Genomic DNA, 18,656 nt, shown 5'->3' with positions numbered 1-18,656 from the left:
TTTTCCAGATGATGTGAGCTATGCATCATATTTATTAATTTCAATTAAAAACTGGCACATTTCTTAAAATCCTCAAATCTAAGTGGACTCTATAGAGTTTGGTATATGATTGTTAAAAAAGAACTACCGGCCTAGATTCAAATAAATACGGTATTATTCCGCATATAACCCATCCCTCCACATCCCCAATTACAGCAGCCCAGAAAGACAAAAAAATATAAACTGTGCGTATACTCTGTGGAAATAACTGCATACAACAACCCCTTCGCGATGCCGGTAAAGCTCGATTCACATGACAGATGTGATTGTGGGCGAATCAGTCACTTGATGTAATGTGGATCGGATGACTCTGCAGAGCGGACGGAGCAGCCCTCGCATGGCCAATGGCGACGGAGCAAATGTGGCCAAGCTGGAAATTCAAACAGTGATTTGGCTCTCTGTCATATTGCAAAGTGCTTCACGTGGGCCGAGGGTGCACCACAGGCACGGGTGACGAACAGTGGCGTAGCTAGGTCGTCTGGCACCCAGGGCCCATAGGTCTTCTGTCACCCCCCTCCCCGGGTGTAGCCGGCGGAAAGAGGAGTGTCTTCAGACGTATATGACACCCCCCCCCCCTCACTGGCCCCTTGCACCCGGGGCCCACGGCCCCCCGGCCCCCCCCTGTTGCTACGCCACTGGTGACGAATGATCACGTCATACACTGTCCGCAAGCTTGAATCGCTATCTTCTCCTCAGTGTGAATATAGTGTAACGAAGAAGAGTAGCCGCCTGCGCCACAGCACCATCGCCACCGGCATGAGCTCGTGGTTGCTGTCTTTCGCCGGACGCTTGTGACAGCTACCCGTTCGCGCCCGTTGCTAATAAATCTCTTAGCAAGTGGTGGAGGTGCTGGGTTTCGACCACCCTGGAACTTCGGAGTCGCACTCTACCCCCCGTCATGCCGGACGACGCACGCACTCCTCCTGCTCCTCCAACGGCGCCGGCCACCTTGGTTTGTGCCGGTGCCTTGCGTCAGTGAGATCCCCCTATCTTCTCCGGCACAGATGACAAAGACGTTGAAGATTGGATCTCGTCTTATGAGCGAGTGAGTGCCCATAACCAGTGGGACGACGTTACCAAGTTGAGAAACGTCGCATTTTATCTTACGGACGTTGCGAAACTATGGTTTCTAAACCATGAAGCCGACCTCACTTCGTGGTTGGTCTTCAAGACCAACTTTACCCAAGTTTTCGGTCGGCCTGCAGTAAGAAAGCTTCGTGCAGAACAACGTTTGCGCACACGAGCCCAAGAGGCCGGAGAAAACTTCACAAGCTACATTGAGGACATTGTCGACCTTTGCAAACGGGTGAATGCGTCGATGTCAGAGGAGGAGAAGATAAAACATATAATGAAGGGTATTCAGGACGACGCATTTCAAATGTTATTATCGAAGAGTCCTCACACTGTCGCTGAAGTGATAGAATTGTGCCAGAGTTACGACGAGTTGCGCAGGCAACGGCTTCACACCCGACGACCGCCGGCATTTTCCTCCTATGCCGCTTCCCGACCGACAGCATTTTCCGAATCCTCAACCGCGACTCGGACCTTACCCCCACCAGTGGCGCACCTTCGATGACCGCCCAATATGTTTTGCTTGCGGTGGTGCTGGTCACGTGGCGCGCCATTGTCGTCGTGGCATGCTTCCTCTTCAGAACATCCGGCGAGCGCCACCTTTCCCCGCTCCGTTTTCCTCTTCGCCTTCCAGCCTTCCTACCTCTTCCTCTTCCCCTGACCGCCCAACCGCCTCTACTCGCCGCTCACCATCTCCCCGTCGTCGCTCGCTTTCTCCGATGCGGCGTCGTCCCGTGTCCACCGAGCAGGAAAACTGATGGCCGCAGTTCCCGAGGCACGAACTGCGTCCACGTCGCAATGCCCAAGTCCTCGTCCCTCTCCAGCCAACGTCATTGAAGTCTCTGTCGACGGAATCGCCGTCCTGGCACTTGTAGATACAGGAGCCGCCGTATCCGTAATTTCCGCCGAACTCTGCCGCACACTACGAAAGGTTTTGACGCCTCTCTCCGACTTCTCCCTTCGAACCGCGAACGCTCAAAATATAACGCCTCTCGCTGCCTGTACTGCTCGCGTCTTCATTCAAGGTCTACTGTATACCGTCGAATTCGTCGTGCTGCCCACTTGTTCCCATGACATCATATTAGGCTGGGACTTCCTTGCAAATAATAACGCCGTTATTGACTGTTGCCACGCCGAACTCGAACTTTCTGCACTTCCCGACGTCGAGCCTATCGAAAACGACCCTTCCAGTGTTAAACTGTTTGTGTCCGAAGACAATTCCGTCCCTCCACGCTCTTCCCTGCTTGTGCCTGTGTCGTGCGCCGCTATTTCTGATGCCACTGTTCTCTTTACGCCCTCTGAGCTGTTCATTCGCCGCCGATGTTCTCCGCTGCCCTTTGCTCTCCTTACTCTTCGCGATGGCGTCACGAAAATGGTCGTCGACAATCCCACAGCCTGCCCTTTAGCTTTATCCCATGGTGAATGCCTAGGCCTTGTTCAACCGGTCGACACCTTTTGCATCTTTGACACTCCTGCCGTTTCTACTTCTGCGGGACTTGGCGCACTTACTTGTGACTCTGCGATTGATCAGTCACTCCTCGACGCTTTCCACTGCTCCATCGACGATGGCACGTCATCTTCAGAACGAAGCCAGCTTATTGCTCTCCTGCAGAGGTTCAGCGCTTCTTTCGACAGCCATGCTTCCGGTTTGGGCCGCACATCGACCGTTTTTCACCAGATAGATACCGGCAGTCATGCACCTTTCCGGCAGCGCCCTTACCGAGTTTCCGCCTCTGAGCGCCGTGTCATTGACCACCAGGTTGCTGACATGCTCAAGCGTGGCATTGTGCAGCCTTCCAACAGTCCCTGGGCATCACCGGTCGTCCTCGTTAAGAAAAAGGATGGCTCTATTCGATTCTGCGTCGACTACCGACGTCTGAACAAGATAACGCGCAAGGACGTTTACCCGTTACCGCGCATCGACGACGCCCTCGACTGTTTGCAGGGAGCTGAGTTCTTTTCTTCGCTGGATTTACGTTCCGGATACTGGCAAGTCCCCTTGGCACCATCTGATCGACCTAAAACAGCATTTGTAACACCTGATGGATTGTACGAATTCATCGTAATGCCTTTCGGCCTGTGCAACGCCCCAGCCACTTTTGAGAGAATGATGGATAATATTTTACGCGGCCTCAAATGGAACACATGTTTATGCTACCTGGATGACGTAGTTGTCTTTTCTGCTGATTTCCGAACCCATCTCAGCCGTCTCGAGCAAGTTCTCAAATGCCTCACTGACGCGGGACTTCAACTTCACTTAAAAAAATGTCGTTTCGGCGCCCGAAAGCTCACTATTCTTGGCCATGTTGTATCACGAGACGGCGTCCTTCCGGATCCAGCCAAGCTCCGCGCTGTCACCGACTTTCCGCAACCAAAGAAGTTAAAAGAGCTTCAAAGTTTCCTTGGTTTATGCTCATACTTCCGACGTTTCATTCGAAATTTCGCTTCCATAAGTGCACCCCTGACAGCCCTTCTAAGTGGCGACAAAGAACTTTCCGCTTGGTCACCCGCCTGTGATGACGCCTTCACGAAATTACGCCACCTGCTAACCTCGCCACCTATCCTCCGCCACTTCGATCCTGCAGCGCCCACAGAGGTCCACACCGATGCCAGCGGCGTCGGACTTGGCGCCGTACTCGCACAACGAAAAGCGGGCTTTCATGAATATGTCGTTGCCTACGCGAGCCGAACTCTGACAAAGGCCGAGGCTAATTACTCTGTTACAGAGAAAGAGTGTTTAGCCATTATTTGGGCCCTTGGAAAATTCCGTCCTTATTTGTATGGCCATGCTTTCGATGTCGTCACTGACCATCACGCCCTTTGTTGGCTGTCTACCCTTAAAGACCCATCTGGCCGACTTGCTCGCTGGGCCCTTAAGCTACAGGAGTACGACATCCGCGTTCTCTACCGTTCCGGCCGCAAACACACGGACGCTGACGCCCTTTCTCGCTCACCGGTCTCCGCTGACTGCGCTTGCCTATCCGCCCTTGAGCCCACAGTTCCATCTCATGCACTGCGCAACATGCCGTCGGAGCAGCGCAAGGATCCCTGGATCAGTGCTCTCATCAGCATCCTTTCTGATCCATCCACCTCTTCACCATCTCGCGCTCTTCGCCGCCAGGCTACCCACTTCTGCATTCGCGACGGCCTTCTTTATCGTCGTAATTACCTCTCTGACGGTCGCAAGTGGCTTCTCGTGATACCCCGCCATCTCCGTGACCTTATCTGCGACGCTTTCCACACAGACCCTCAGTGCGCACATGCCGGCCTCTTCAAGACCTATGCTCGGCTACGCATCCGATTTTATTGGCGCGGCATGTATAACTACGTCAGAAAGTTCATTCGCTCCTGTGCTCAGTGCCAACGCTGAAAATTACCTCCCGGACAAGTCTACCCATCACAACCCCTTCCCTGCCCTCGTCGGCCCTTTGATCGTGTTGGTATAGACATCTACGGACCGCTACCCTCCACTCCAGCAGGCAACCGCTGGATTATTGTTGCAGTGGATCACTTGACCCGCTATGCTGAAACAGCTGCTCTGCCGACTGCCACCGCCCGCGACGTTGCATCGTTTCTGTTACGACATTTCGTTCTTCGCCACGGTGCCCCTCGCGAACTTCTGAGCGATAGAGGCCGCGCCTTTCTTTCCGAGGCTTTGAAGGCACTACTCGACGAATGCCGAATCGTTCACCGCACCAGTACAGCGTACCATCCGCAAACTAACGGCATGACCGAGCGCTTCAACCGTACTCTTGGCGATATGCTCTCCATGTACGTCGCCTCTGATCATTCAAATTGGGACCAAGTTCTCCCTTTCGTGACGTATGCGTACAATACTGCGACCCAAGCAACTACTGGTTTTTCTCCTTACTTTCTCCTATACGGACGAGAACCTTCTACTACTCTCGATACCATTCTGTCATATACACCTGACGCCTCCGAAAGTACTCCGCTATCTGAAGCTGCTCGCCATGCCAAGGAATGCCGCCAGCTTGCCCGCTCTTTTTCCACCGAGGACCAGTGGCAGCAGCAATCCCGTCAACCTGCCGGCCGTTCTGCACCAACTTTTTTGCCTGGCTCTCTCGTATGGCTTCGGGTACCCGCTACTACACCCGGCCTCTCCTCAAAACTTGTCGCAAAGTACCTAGGACCCTACCGCGTTCTCGAGCAAACGTCCTCCGTCAATTACATCGTAGAGCCCCTCACGCCATCGACGGACCTACGCTATCGTGGCCGCGAACTTGTCCACGTCTCTCGCATTAAGCCGTACTACGACCCAATAGTAGTCTCTTCGCCTTAAGCCGCCAGGATGGCGCCTTTTTCTGCGGAGGGCGATTGTAACGAAGAAGAGTAGCCGCCTGCGCCACAGCACCATCGCCACCGGCATGAGCTCGTGGTTGCTGTCTTTCGCCGGACGCTTGTGACAGCTACCCGTTCGCGCCCGTTGCTAATAAATCTCTTAGCAATAGCTTTACCTTCAGATTCTGCTGTGCTAGGACGGCCGTTGAGTGCAGCTTAGAGTGATGACAGTTCTAGTTTGCCAGTGCCACCTACTGTATTCGCTAACTACTAAACGCAAAATGGCGTCCCGTAAAAAGGAGGAGATTGGTCGACCATGAAGGAGGGGAGAAAGGGAGCTTCAATATGCAAGGGTTAGCCCCCCCCCCTTCTTTATAGGAGATAACAAAACATTGAATGGCAAAGAACTTTGACTTGATATGTGGCTTCACAGCAGTGCATGCTGCGCTCTGCCACTTTTGAATTGTTGGTGTGGGCTATACGTGCAAAAATATGGTAGTTGAGAATGCTGGCACAAGCTAAGAGGCTGTTGGGGCACTTCCTCTTCCTCACCAGGCTCATAAACGTTGCATGAGCCCACATCTTCAGCTGTCACAACATTGGCTACGATGTTGGCATCAGTGGACTTCCCTGTACCTTGAACCACATCACAGGCACTGATGAAGTCATGTGATGTGAGCTTGGCCAGAATAGTATCCGAGAAAGCTGTGAAATGGCAAAGTGCATGGGCATTGATGGTTTCCATTTGTTGAATCCTGTTTCTCTGCGTCCCAAGAGAAGCCCTGCTTTGGAAAAGCTGTTTCAGACAGAGATCGACTTGACATCAGACCAGGCTCTTGAATAATCATTTGTATGGCTCCAAGAAGACCATTGTACCACAGTGTTGCTGTTGTGTTAACTGGCAGGAATTTCTGTGGGATTTTCTGTAGCTCGCATCTGGAAATTGTCCAGGAGAAGACAAACACTGAAGCCAGCCAGTACAGCTGGTGAAGTTCTCATTGAAGAGCCCAACCAAAAAGCAAATCACTTTAGCCATCAGCATAAAGCTGTCCTGGACAGAAATATTCCTAGCACAAATGTCTATAAACCACCCACAATCAGATTTTCTTTTGCGTTGAAGGCTGATGTTCATGCTCAACAGGCACCTGAATGACCATGCTCCATTACTTTAACCTTGATGCCTGACTTATTCTAAACATATACAGCAATTTCTCATCATACCGAAATCGCTTTATTTGAAATTTCTTCCACTCTATACCCAAACGCATGCAGTTTAAGCTGCATTATTCAAAGCACACAAAGAGCTTGACCCACTTAGAGCGAAGTGGCGGAGGCATCATCGCTGTGAAGCGGCGGCGATCCTTTTGCGCATGCAGTGTCAAATTAATACTGCCAACAAATTAGTCTCATGCCAGCACAGAACAGGCCACAAAAGTACCAAACCCATGACCCATGACCATCTAGTAACAGGTACCACGCGAGTGCAGAGTGCTCCCAGCTGTTTACTGCAGAGCGAACAGACGCAGTCAAATTCCACTGTGCAATGCACCCAAACCGTTAATCTCGGTCGTAAGTACATCGCTGGTGTTCCCCGTGATAAAATCTGCACAAAAATAAAGTTTTCCTGACACTTTGCGATGGCAGCAAACTGCGTCTCTTGGATGCCGAAAAGTGCCCAAAAGACTGCGGGCAGACTTGTGCTGCAGCATTCCTTGGGGTGCGCTCAATGAGCAAAGTTTTACCGCTCTAAAGAGCACTTCTGGCACTGAAACGTGCCGAAAAGCACAAAAGAAGTGTCCCTCCGATTATAAGTGTTACGTCTGACGCAAGGAGCTACATTAACAAATTGGGAAGACAACTTTGGAGAAGCCGGTCTCGAAATTTGCTTGCCACTCGCCATAATCGGCCTGCATCGCAAGCCGACACCACCCCTAGCTTCGTTGCACTTTTGACAGTGCAGATCTACCGGTAACTTGCTGAAAACACAAAAAATCCGAGCATCGTCAGTTTCAACATGGTGGGTCAACGCAAGCTGCTGTTTCCCCGGTGAATTTCTCAAGCCGGTCATGCTAGATTCGCGCAATCTGACTTTGGGCAAACGCTCCAAATGCGTGGTAGAGTCATTGAATTTTGTTCCTAGACATATGTCAATGGAGCGGACGTGATGGCGCACAAACACTGATATTCGAACCATAGAAATAGCATAGTGTCGTCTACAACGGCGCACTGAAAAACTCGTTTTGCAAACTTCAAGGCTGCACACCTCAGGAAAAAATTGCCCAGTGATCATGCAAAGCCCCTACTGTAAAACCGTTCAGTTTTCACGATTGCGCTGTGTGCCCCCAATGAGCGGCTAATCGTTTTTTGAGCACAACCTCAGACTCGAGCCATGGCATTTGCAGTGCTTTCAAGCACGATACTCTTGTAGTCTTCCAAGGGTGTCTACCAAGTTGACATTCCCAAATTCCCTGAGGTTTCTAGATTTTCCCTGAGTGCCTTTGCAAAATTCCCTAAGTGATGCAGAACTATGTTTTATGTCAAGACGGGCTGAAACCATATCGCCCAATGCTGTCACTCTCTAGTAAGCATATGAAAAAAAAAAAAGCTTAATCAAATTTGAATACTAAGGAGTAGTGTATGTTATTCAAAAAAAGAACAGAAGGGAGGGACTAGTAAAATGCACAGCAAATAAAATGTGTGTGAAAAAAATTGCAAATTGAGTCGGACATTCTCAAATACAAATAAAATGTAGATGCATACAGACGCAAACATTTTCGAATATGAGCTATTTCTATCAACTGATAGCAAGCTCAGTGGTATGAGGCCCAAACTTTGTCACAATTGAGATTCTCTCTCAACAGCTCGTAAGTCAACCTCAACTGTCCTGACCTACTCTCAGCCCGCATATGACACCTCAGTGTTGTGTTTCACTGCTTTAGAGTTTATTTTGGTTTGGATGAGGGACACCTGCATCTCGGCATCAGCCAACACTTTGTTTTCTGAGCTCAAAACGGCGGCAGCACGCTTCCTTTCCCGTTCATTCCCCAATGCGTAAGTCCTTTCTGTTCTTGTCCTCCTTCCGCCACTCGTTCGCCCCATGGACCATTTGAAGCATCTTCTTGGTCAGGTACACAGTCCACGTCCAATTTTTCGAACTCCCTAGGAGCCACAAAAACATCTGTAAAATCGGCCAGTTGCAAAAAATAAATGCATGTCATTTACTGCCCTTAAGGGCTCAATCCACCACAGGCACGTTTAAAAACGCTCTGCAGGCCTGTCGGTCTGTTGCTCTGCGGGCCTGTATTAGGCATATTGGTGCTCGTATTGCGACAGGTAATACCGGGTGCACACATGTATAATTAAGGAATACATACTGTGTCACGTGGCAATAGCTTGTCAGTGTCCCACGCTTGTTATGCTTCACTGCAATACTTTTGCATATGCTTCACCAAGTAACATTTCTGTACAGAGGCGAAGCTGACAAGTCACTCGCGAGGACCACAAAGGCAGAGTCCGTGCCATTGCCGACAGCAGGAAATTCTTTAAATAAAAAACGTGGCACCAACGGCAAGACGCTTCATAGCAAACATCGAAGCAGCTAGGCCTACTGTTGCCGCAGTGGTGGCTACGGCTGCCAGCGGATCTGTGTGCGAGAGCGCCGGTTCGAGGCGGCGAGGTAATCAAAATGGCAGCGGTGGTGGCTTTGATTAATGCGGTTTCGGACCAGTGGTCACAGCAAAATGTCCAGAAAATCGGACGGCGAAGAGTGCTTGCATCCAAAATTTCACATGTTCTGGTACATTGACTCTATGGGGTATGTGGTGGTGCCGCGAAGCCGTGCAAATTATTGGGAATCTGGAAAGTCGGTCGTTGACTGTACACTGGCAACTCCTCCAGCCAACAACAGGGCGTCAAAGACAATTCATTACGATTCCTGTCTGTTATTTGAGCCAGCATTACCATGACTTTCGCCCCTTTCAATAAAATTACAGCTAATTTTCCCTGATAGAGGCACAAATTTCCTAAGCTTTCCCCTGAGTTTTTCTAGACACCCTGCTTCCGTGACCTCTGCCCCCCTCCCCCTATAACATGGCCACTGTCTTCCCCTCCTCATTCGCTCTCCAGTCTGCAAGCCGTTCAGACGCCAGTCACTCCTCTCACTTGCCTTCATGTCAACTCCTCGTCTCCTCGCTGCCAGTTTCGATGTCGCTGCTCCTCCAAAGCTGCCCTCTTCCAGCCTGCCCTCCCGAGCACAATCTTCCACCAACGGTTGCCATTTCGCGGTTCCTACTTCTTGGTCTCCACAACTCCGATCGCCTTTTTTCCGCTACAGGCGAAGTCGATGCCAAGGCCGCTGTTGCAACCGTCACCATCACCAGCGTGCACTGACGAGGAAAGCGAGCTGCTCTGACGACATTTTGAAGCTTCTGCCTTCTGCGTCACCCGCCGCGTTCAGTCACTTCGGCGCCGACAGCGCGTGCGTTATGATCCATGCTGCAGGCCATGTGATTGCGTGTTATTCACAATGCTTCATTAGGCGTGCCTTGAGTGTGCTTTTGTGGTGTGGTCTACAGTGATAAAGTTGAATTCATGGGCAACGAACACGGCCTCGTGCAATGCTTGGCTAAATTAAAGCAGGGTTCGCTTGCGCTCGGTAAGAACTTGAAACAGCCAAACCTCACTGCCTTTTTTGCACCTGAACAATTTTTCGCACCTTTTTTGCTTCTCTGAATACACTGTATTTTCACTTCCTCGCAGTTGTGGCGTAATTGAAGCTCGACTGCTTTAGCTTTTCTCGAGCGGTGGCTTATATCGAGTTACTGCTTATAACGAATTTTTTCACTGTCCTGCTGACTTCGCTATAATGAGGGATTACTGTATAAGGTGCTCTATGGAATTCTTAATGCCTGCGCCACTGATGATTTCTTGCCTTGCTCCACTAAGAAAATTATTTCAATCTTCCTTGTGAAGTCTAAATTTTTCCACTTCTTTATTTACGAGACAGTAGCACAGCATCAGCACAATGAAAAAATGCAAGCAGCGCAATGCAGCAAAATAAGCCAAGTGAATGGCACACCCTTCAATGCGAAATGGTGGGGATCTCTGGAGAACTGAAAGGCAAACTTTCTTCTGGAAAGGCAAGAAGAAAGCAAACAAGTGGATATGATGAGAAGGGATTGTGAACAGAGACTAAAGCTCTTAACAGTGAATATGTCACCCTTTCTGTGTGTTCCGCATGCCTACAAGCTCACCCACTTCCTTTTGCCCTGCTGTCTCTTAAGTTTTGCATGTATGCCACTTGGCATCATATTTCCTGTGTAACTTGGTGTTCAAATCATTAGTATGTGTCAACACTGCCAAACTGCGAACTGTAGGCAGCACAACTATGTAGCCAAATGCCAATGTGCAACCAGTGCTGAGGCAAAGACCCCTTTTGGGGCATGAGCCATGTCATTAAGCATATCATAAGTGCCGTGATATTTGGTGCCAGACGTTTGGTACCATAGAAAACTCCTGCACCAGCTCCCCCTGGCACCACTTTACACAGCACCTGATAGAGGCTGATCAATTCGTTACTGATAAAAAAAAAGGTTACATTGCATTAGAAAACAAAAAATAAAACTCAAGGTGGCAACTTATGAGGTCTTACCTAACTCAGAAAGGACTCAAATATGTGAAAATATAACAACTGCGATGACACAATGATGTAAGTGCTGTGGTTCAACATTAAGTAAGGAAGTTTGACCTCCAGCCATTTGTGATCAACCATTTTCCACCCAAGTCCACCGTTTTGGATGACGATGATGATGATGATGATGACATGTTTATTCTTTAAGATATGATCGCCCCTTGACTGAAGTCATATGGATGAAAAGGGAAAGGTGGAAGAGGCGCTGCGCAGAGTCAAAGTCCGGGAGGTTGCTCTCACGGATATACTGAATTTACTCATGTAAGGCCCTCCTGCTCTCTCTCTCTCTTTACAGGGTGCGAGCCTTAATTAGGCATGCCTACAGCCACAAGCTTCTGCAAACATACTGTATTTACCCATATAAGGCCTGCACTTTAATTGTTATATTTTTTTCTTTTTTACAGGGTGCAGGCCTTAAACGAGGCATGCTCATGGCTACGAGCTTGCCCTTTCAAAGCTCAATGTCCTACGTGCTGTTCATACGGTTCTACATTTCCGACATCTTGAAGCTCTTGATGAAAGTCTTGAACAAAACCACACGCCCCACTTTCAATACCCACGTGCACTTTTGCAGCGATGCCCTCTTCATGTGCCCGAAAGCATGATGCAGCTAAACAATGAGCCGCAGCACAGCCGATAGCATAATGGATCTGTGCCATGCGATTTGATGGGATACCCTGATGACAATGATGATGCTATCGTCGGCAGGACAATAACTAGTGCCAGCTAGTAGCAGCTTGCAAAAGTTAACGAGCATGCAACATGAGCTCCGGGATTGAGTAGCGCAAGCTACCCCAATACATGCCATTCCATGCAAGCGGGTATGCACGTGTGAAACTTTTCTCAAAATTTTCGTGCTCCGTAGCACAGGTGCGGGTCTTACGTGAGTAAATATGGTAGAACAAGAGGCTCTCAAAAAACCACATTTCAGGAGTAGGATGGAGCTAGGCATGCAAGTCTGGTGTATTCCTCACTGGCAGCTGCCATGGCTACATTTTGATGGAGGCATAATGTAAAGATGCTTCTAATAATAATAATAATAATAATAATAATAATAATAATAATAATAATATTTCAGGTTTTACGTGCCAAAACCACTTTCTGATTATGAGGCACGCCGTAGTGGAGGACTCCGGAAATTTTGACCACCTGGGGTTCTTTAACGTGCACCTAAATCTAAGCACACGGGTGTTTTCACATTTCGCCCCCATTGAAATGCGGTCGCCGTGGCCGGGATTCGATCCCGCGACCTCGTGCTCAGCAGCCCAACACCATAGCCACTGAGCAACCACGGCGGGTTAAAGATGCTTCTGTATTATGACTTGGGTGAACATTATAAAATTTCAGGTGGTCAAAGTTAATGTTCTCCACCACAGCATTTTTCATGGTGCCTGTGTTGCTTTTATGCCCTCAGTCAGTGTTTCTTTTCAGTGTCCCTTGAAGAGAACAGTATGGAGAAACAAGACACCCGCTAATTTTGCAAACATGTGCAAGAGGATTTCTTTTTGATTCTACTAAATGAAGTGGACATACCTTTCGTTTGCTAAGGATAAGCCGTAACCGGTCCCGCATTTCTTGGTAATTCTTGCTAACAGGAGCCACAGGAGGCGCTCCGTGGCCAAACACTTCGCAATAACAACAGTCACAGACACGACTCTCGCCAGCACTTCGTTGGTTAGAGGCTGTTGTCGAGGAACTGTGCTCTGAACACGAGTCATCCATTGAGTCCTCACCATCTAACAAGGCATTATCACAGTCAGAGTCCAAGCAAGTTCCTGCAGAGAGAAAAAGAAAGCATCTGGAAATTACTATTATGAGAATGAAAGACACCAAGTCAATAAAAATAAAGGCACAAGCTTAAATCGTGTTCAGTTAAGGGGCCAGCCATGACATGATCTTTAACCTCAAATTTCAATTTGGAATCGCTGCCTCTAAATTAAGTCAATCATGTGCAACTTCTAAGGAAATTTGACAAAACCATACTGATAACACAAGCTACATTTTAGGTTTGTCAGTTTATGTATGCCAGAGAGTCCTTCGCAAGTTGTGGCATAATTATTCATAATGAATCCTAATCCTAATGATTTTGATGCTTTGGCACAGACAGCATTAATATTAGATGATAAGCTATCTACAAACTCAGGTACTTGAAGCACCTACCATATACACTAACGTGATTCACACTTCTTTTGCAACCTCAATGAGGTGCAGCATTTAAATGGGGGAGGGCCAATTTGCTCCAATTTTTTCTGGCCGTGCATACGCCTGTGAGAATAATAATAATATTTGGGGTTTTACGTGCCAAAACCACTTTCTGATTATGAGGCACGCCGTAGTGGAGGACTCCAGAAATTTTGACCACCTGGGGTTCTTTAACGTGCACCTAAATCTAAGCACACGGGTGTTTTCGCATTTCGTACGCCTGTGAGAGCACATGGTATTGTTTTCATAATGCTCTAATACGATCACCTCACGGCTGCGAACAGAAATATAGCTCGAATCAAGGCATTATTCTTTTTTCTCCTAATTTTGGGCTGCCAAGTTGGGGGTGCGGCTCTTACATGAGTGCGGCCCTGGGTTACTTCCACAATGTTATGCAGTAAGAGAATAAAGTTGGAACTGATGCATTTACAGGAGCAAGTGAAAAGTTTGCTTATGGATAGGGCAAGGATCATTTGCGAGGGGTCACCCATTTTCAGCAGGTTAGAGCATTCTAGAAGCAAAAAAGTCACCAGTAAACTTTTGATATACACAAAACATATGGACTGAAAATGTCACCAGGAAGATAGCTTGTATTAATAAAAAAAGAGAAAGGGACCTAAGATGCCATCTTGCAGCATACTAGGTATTACATCAAGTTACTGAGGACAGTGTTACAGGGGTGAGGTGCTAAATTGCCTGATTGGCCAAATTTTTACCCATAGCTATAGATTTACTCAGAACTGTTAGGGGTTCTCAAACTTTCTGACTTTAAGGAACCTCACCAGCTTTCCCACAGTGCCATGTGAGTGAGACCATAACCGTAGTAGTGCCACTGACATGTGAGCACATGGCCTCTGACGTTTGAGGTTGGGCGTGTTATCTGTAATCTCAAAGGATATCGCTGCTGACTGAGGAACTCATGATAACACATAGACAAGCGATTTTTCTTTCCTTGTTGCTTCGCCCACCGTAATGCAGCGCATGCTGACCACATGATACCACTCCCCATGCAACTCATGATAACACATAGACAAGCAATTTTTTTTGCTTGCTGCTCTGCACACCGTAACACAGCGCATGCCGACCATACAGCTACCGCTCCCCTTGCACCAGGTGCCATAAATGGCGTCCTGGCACAAACGAAGTCTCAGACGCAGATAATTTTTAAATTTTTCGCACAAAAATGTCACAAGTCACTTGAGCTGCAAACTTGTCTTCAAAACACTGATCACAATGCTAAGCCTAAAAGCCAACCTTGCCCAGCACACAGCTACAGTGGTCGGCAGCGGTGCCCCTTGCATACACTGAAATGCTTGTTGCGCATTTTTATTCCAAACAAGGTAGAAACTGACGCAGTGTGGTAGCAAACCAGCCTTTATCGAAACTGCTCTGTGATGGCACTAACATGCCTGTACCATAAGTCATGCGTGAATGCACCCTGCATGTCATTTAGAATACGGCAATATCGTCCGTCATCCGCCAGCAACAAGAGTCGACCAGGCAGATGCCGCAGCATGTGGAAGAGATCCTCCGCTTGCAAAACCTCCAAGTTGCACGGCAGTGATGCATCACAGTGATGCATCACACAGTGATGAGCCTTGCACACCGCAGCCTCACGAGTGTGTTGCAAAGACTATCGAAGTGCGAATGTGGCGTTTAGTGGCTTGGATAAATCCAAAATGCAATGCAATGCAAAATTTTTAATTATATCAAGAAACTGTGGAAATGAATGGGGCAAAACAGTTTTCAGTTTTAGCCCACTGCGCATTTTGGTGTTGTGCTTGTGGAACCCTAAAATGCCATTTGCAGAATATTGTTGCGTTTCGCCTGCGACACGCGGTTTTGCCGGCGCGACTGCGGCGGGGCGGCAGACATTTTGGCCCGATCGTCGTCGCCGCAACGCTCCCCGCCAGGTGTTTCCAGGCGCGACTGCGGCGATGCGACCGCAAAGGATCACCCTCTCCTTCCAGTCATTGTGCCTGAACCAGGCGATGCGACAGCAGGGGCACCCTCTCCTTCCAGTCATTGTGCCTGAACCAGGCGATGCGACAGCAGGGGCACCCTCTCCTTCCAGTCATTGTGCCCGAACCAGGCGATGCGAAAGCAGGGATCACCCTCTCATTACAGTCATTGTGCCCGACCGGCAGCGCTACGACAGTGTGCGTCACCATTAGCCCATTGTACATTCACGTGCTCGTCTATTGAGGGGTTCCTTCTTGCCCTCAACTGCGAGAGTATAAAAACAGCTGCCCCCGGACGCCAAAAAAGAGGGCTCCGATTTCTTCTGTTGAGTAAAGTGCTCTCCCGTCTCTCTACTTCGGTCAACCTGACCGCCAACTCTTTGCGATGTTAAAATAAACAAGTTGTTTTGTTGTTACCAGTCGACTCATGCTTTGCCGGGACCTTCGGATGCTTCCAGTTGTACCCCAGGCCGCCAGGCCAACGCTACCCTTGGGGCTTGCGACCCAGGTACAACCACGGGCGTCAGCGCCGAGTTCCTCCCAACCGATCGCGCCAGCGGTGCGATCCAAACATCTGGTGGCAGCAGTGGGATCGCCTACGACTTCAAACAACTGTCTGCCAGCGGCGAGATCACGACAACGGAGGCCAGCAGCGAAGAGATGCAGTTAACTGTATGCTGAGCAGCTCAACGACGATCCGGGAGCAGTGCAACGAGCCCTGTGTGACGACTGGTTGCCTGCAGCGGAACGACTGCGCGGAATTCCTGCCTGCGAGGTTTGGTGAGTGCGGGACTTTCTTCTTCTGAGCTTTGCCAGGCTTTTGTTAGTGTCAGAAACAGAGCTGGTAATTGTGGTTGTCGTTGCTGCCGGGTTAGTTTGCGGCAAGACAATAGTAAGCAGTAGAGAAAGCAGCATTCAGAGCAGCCATGGATTTGAAGTCGTTGCGCAAACCGAAATTGTTGGAGCTTGCAAGAGAGTTGGGTCTGGATGTCTCGGACAAACTCAGAAAACCAGAACTGCTAAAGGCTATTCTTGAGTTAGAGGCTGAGGATGACGAGCTGTCGGAATGCCTTGAGACTATTGAGGAGAGGTCAAAAAGACAGGAGCGCGAACTTAAAGAGCAAAAAGAGAAACAGGAGCGCGAACTTAAAGAGCAAAAAGAGAAACAGGAGCGCGAACTTAAAGAGCAAAAAGAGAAACAGGAGCGCGAACTTAAAGAGCAGAAAGAAAAAGAAGAGCGTGACCGTCAACACGCTTTGGAAATGAAGCGTCTTGAGGTAGAGATGGAACGCGCTCGTAATGGAAGTCAGGCACACGGTGCAGGAGAACGCGTATTGTTCAAAATGACTGACCTGATGCGGCCGTTTAAGCTTGGAGAGGACATTGGTTTGTTCCTGGTTAACTTTGAGCGAACGTGCGAGAAGCAGGGGTTCTCTCGGGAAACGTGGCCACAGCGCTTGCTCACTTTGTTACCCGGCGAGGCGGCCGACGTAGTCGCTCGCTTGGATAGAGAGGAGGCAGAGGATTTCGACACAGTGAAATCGAGTCTTCTAAAAAAGTACCGGCTGTCTGCGGAAGCGTTCCGTCGGAAGTTTCGGGAAAATGAGAAAGGCAGAAGTGAGTCATATACAGAGTTTGCGTATAGGCTTATGTCAAACATGCAGGAGTGGCTCAAAGAAGAGAAAGCGTTCGGTGACCACGATAAAGTTCTGCAGTGTTTCGGGCTAGAACAGTTTTATAGTCGGTTACCGGAGAACGTGCGATACTGGGTCTTGGATAGGCCAGACGTTTGTACGGTGGCTAAAGCCGCTGAGCTAGCCGAGGAGTTTGTGACGCGTCGGGCTCGCGGAGCTAAGGACGGTCAAAAGGGTGAATTTGGCTCGAAGTTTGAGAGGCCGAAGTTCACACCCATGAGAGCAAAGGGGAACACGCGTAGTGCGGATGCGAGTGGAAGCAGTGCGACCGAACCTAAGGAGACGGCGGCAGCCGAAGCCGAACGCAGAAAGCGGTTCGAGATGAGGCAAGCGCGCGTTTGTTATACGTGCCAGAAGCCGGGTCACTTTTCGGCGCAGTGTCCGGAAACAACACCAAAAGTTGTGTTTTTTTCAATAGGCAGCACTGACGAGAACATGAAGCTTCTCGAGCCTTACATGCGAGACCTCCTCGTGAACGGGAAAGAGTGCCGAGTGCTTCGCGATTCCGCAGCTACGATGGATGTAGTTCACCCGTCTTACGTAGAACCCCATATGTTCACGGGCGAGTGCGCATGGATCAAGCAAGCCGTGGAAGCTCATAGCGTGTGTCTGCCAGTAGCAAGGGTGCTTATTGAAGGACCTTTCGGAGCGCTTGAGACGGAGGCGGCAGTGTCATCTATGCTGCCACCCCAGTACCCGTACCTATTTTCAAACAGGTCCGATCACCTCCTGCGCGAGAAGGGGCTTTTGTTTGGTGAAGCTAGTATTCAGGCCTTAACCAGATCGAAGGTTCGGGAGCTCGCTGCAAAGGCGGTAGTTGCGGGGCCGACGTTATCAAACAACGAAAAAGGGTCAGAGGCGCAGCAAGCTGATATTCAGAGCACGCCCGAACTGAATAAACTTGAGTCTGTAACGTTAAAGGCACCAGATACCGGAGAGGAAAATCCCGATGCGGGAAAGTTAGAAGAGCTATCTACTGATTTGCTCATCGCGCCTACGTCAGACGGACTTGATAGGTTGCTAAAAGTCAGCCGGTCGGCTTTGATAGCCGAGCAAAAAAAGGATGGCAGCCTGGAAAACGTGCGCTGCAATGTCAAAGAAGGTATCGCCAGGAAAACTGCGCGTTTTGTGGAAAGAGGTGGAGTCCTGTACCGGAAGTATCTAGACCGCAGAGGAGTGGAGTTCGATCAGCTGTTCGTGCCTCAATGCTATCGTCAGGATCTGTTGCGCTTGTCACACGGGGGTTCGTGGTCCGGACACCTAGGAGTTAAGAAAACTAAGGACCGTCTCTTGCAAGAGTACTATTGGCCAGGGTGTTTTCGGGACGCAGACCATTTCGTGAGGACATGTGACACTTGTCAGCGGGTGGGCAAACCAGGGGACAAATCAAGGGCGCCGTTGAAATTGGTACCTATCATAACGGAGCCTTTTAGACGGCTCGTTATTGATACAGTGGGACCTCTGCCGGTAACAGCCACGGGGTACAGACACATTTTGACTGTGATCTGCCCAGCGACAAAGTTCCCTGAAGCAGTGCCGCTTAAAGAACTCAGCTCAGTTGAGATAGTTAATGCACTACTGTCCATATTTGCGCGAGTTGGTTTCCCTGCGGAAATCCAATCAGATCAGGGCACAGTGTTTACTAGCGCTTTGACGACAACTTTTCTCGAAAGGTGTGGGGTAAAGCTGTTACACAGCTCA

The 18,656-nt window shown here is 49.3% G+C and overlaps 1 protein-coding gene across 2 annotated transcripts in view; it reads right to left on the bottom strand.

Annotated features, from left to right (window-relative positions):
* LOC142560377 (uncharacterized) overlaps positions 1-18,656 on the bottom strand; it is a 157,237-nt gene that overhangs the window by 62,709 nt on the left and 75,872 nt on the right. For both annotated transcript variants that reach the window (XM_075672432.1, XM_075672442.1), the window contains exon 12: positions 12,632-12,873. In XM_075672432.1, coding sequence (XP_075528547.1) covers positions 12,632-12,873 — 242 coding nt within the window. The remainder of the gene's footprint in view (positions 1-12,631; positions 12,874-18,656) is intronic.

The sequence above is a fragment of the Dermacentor variabilis genome, chromosome 1, assembly GCF_050947875.1.
Source record: "Dermacentor variabilis isolate Ectoservices chromosome 1, ASM5094787v1, whole genome shotgun sequence".
In the NCBI taxonomy this organism is placed as follows: domain Eukaryota; kingdom Metazoa; phylum Arthropoda; class Arachnida; order Ixodida; family Ixodidae; genus Dermacentor; species Dermacentor variabilis.
This window is presented reverse-complemented; position numbering and strand designations above follow the sequence as displayed.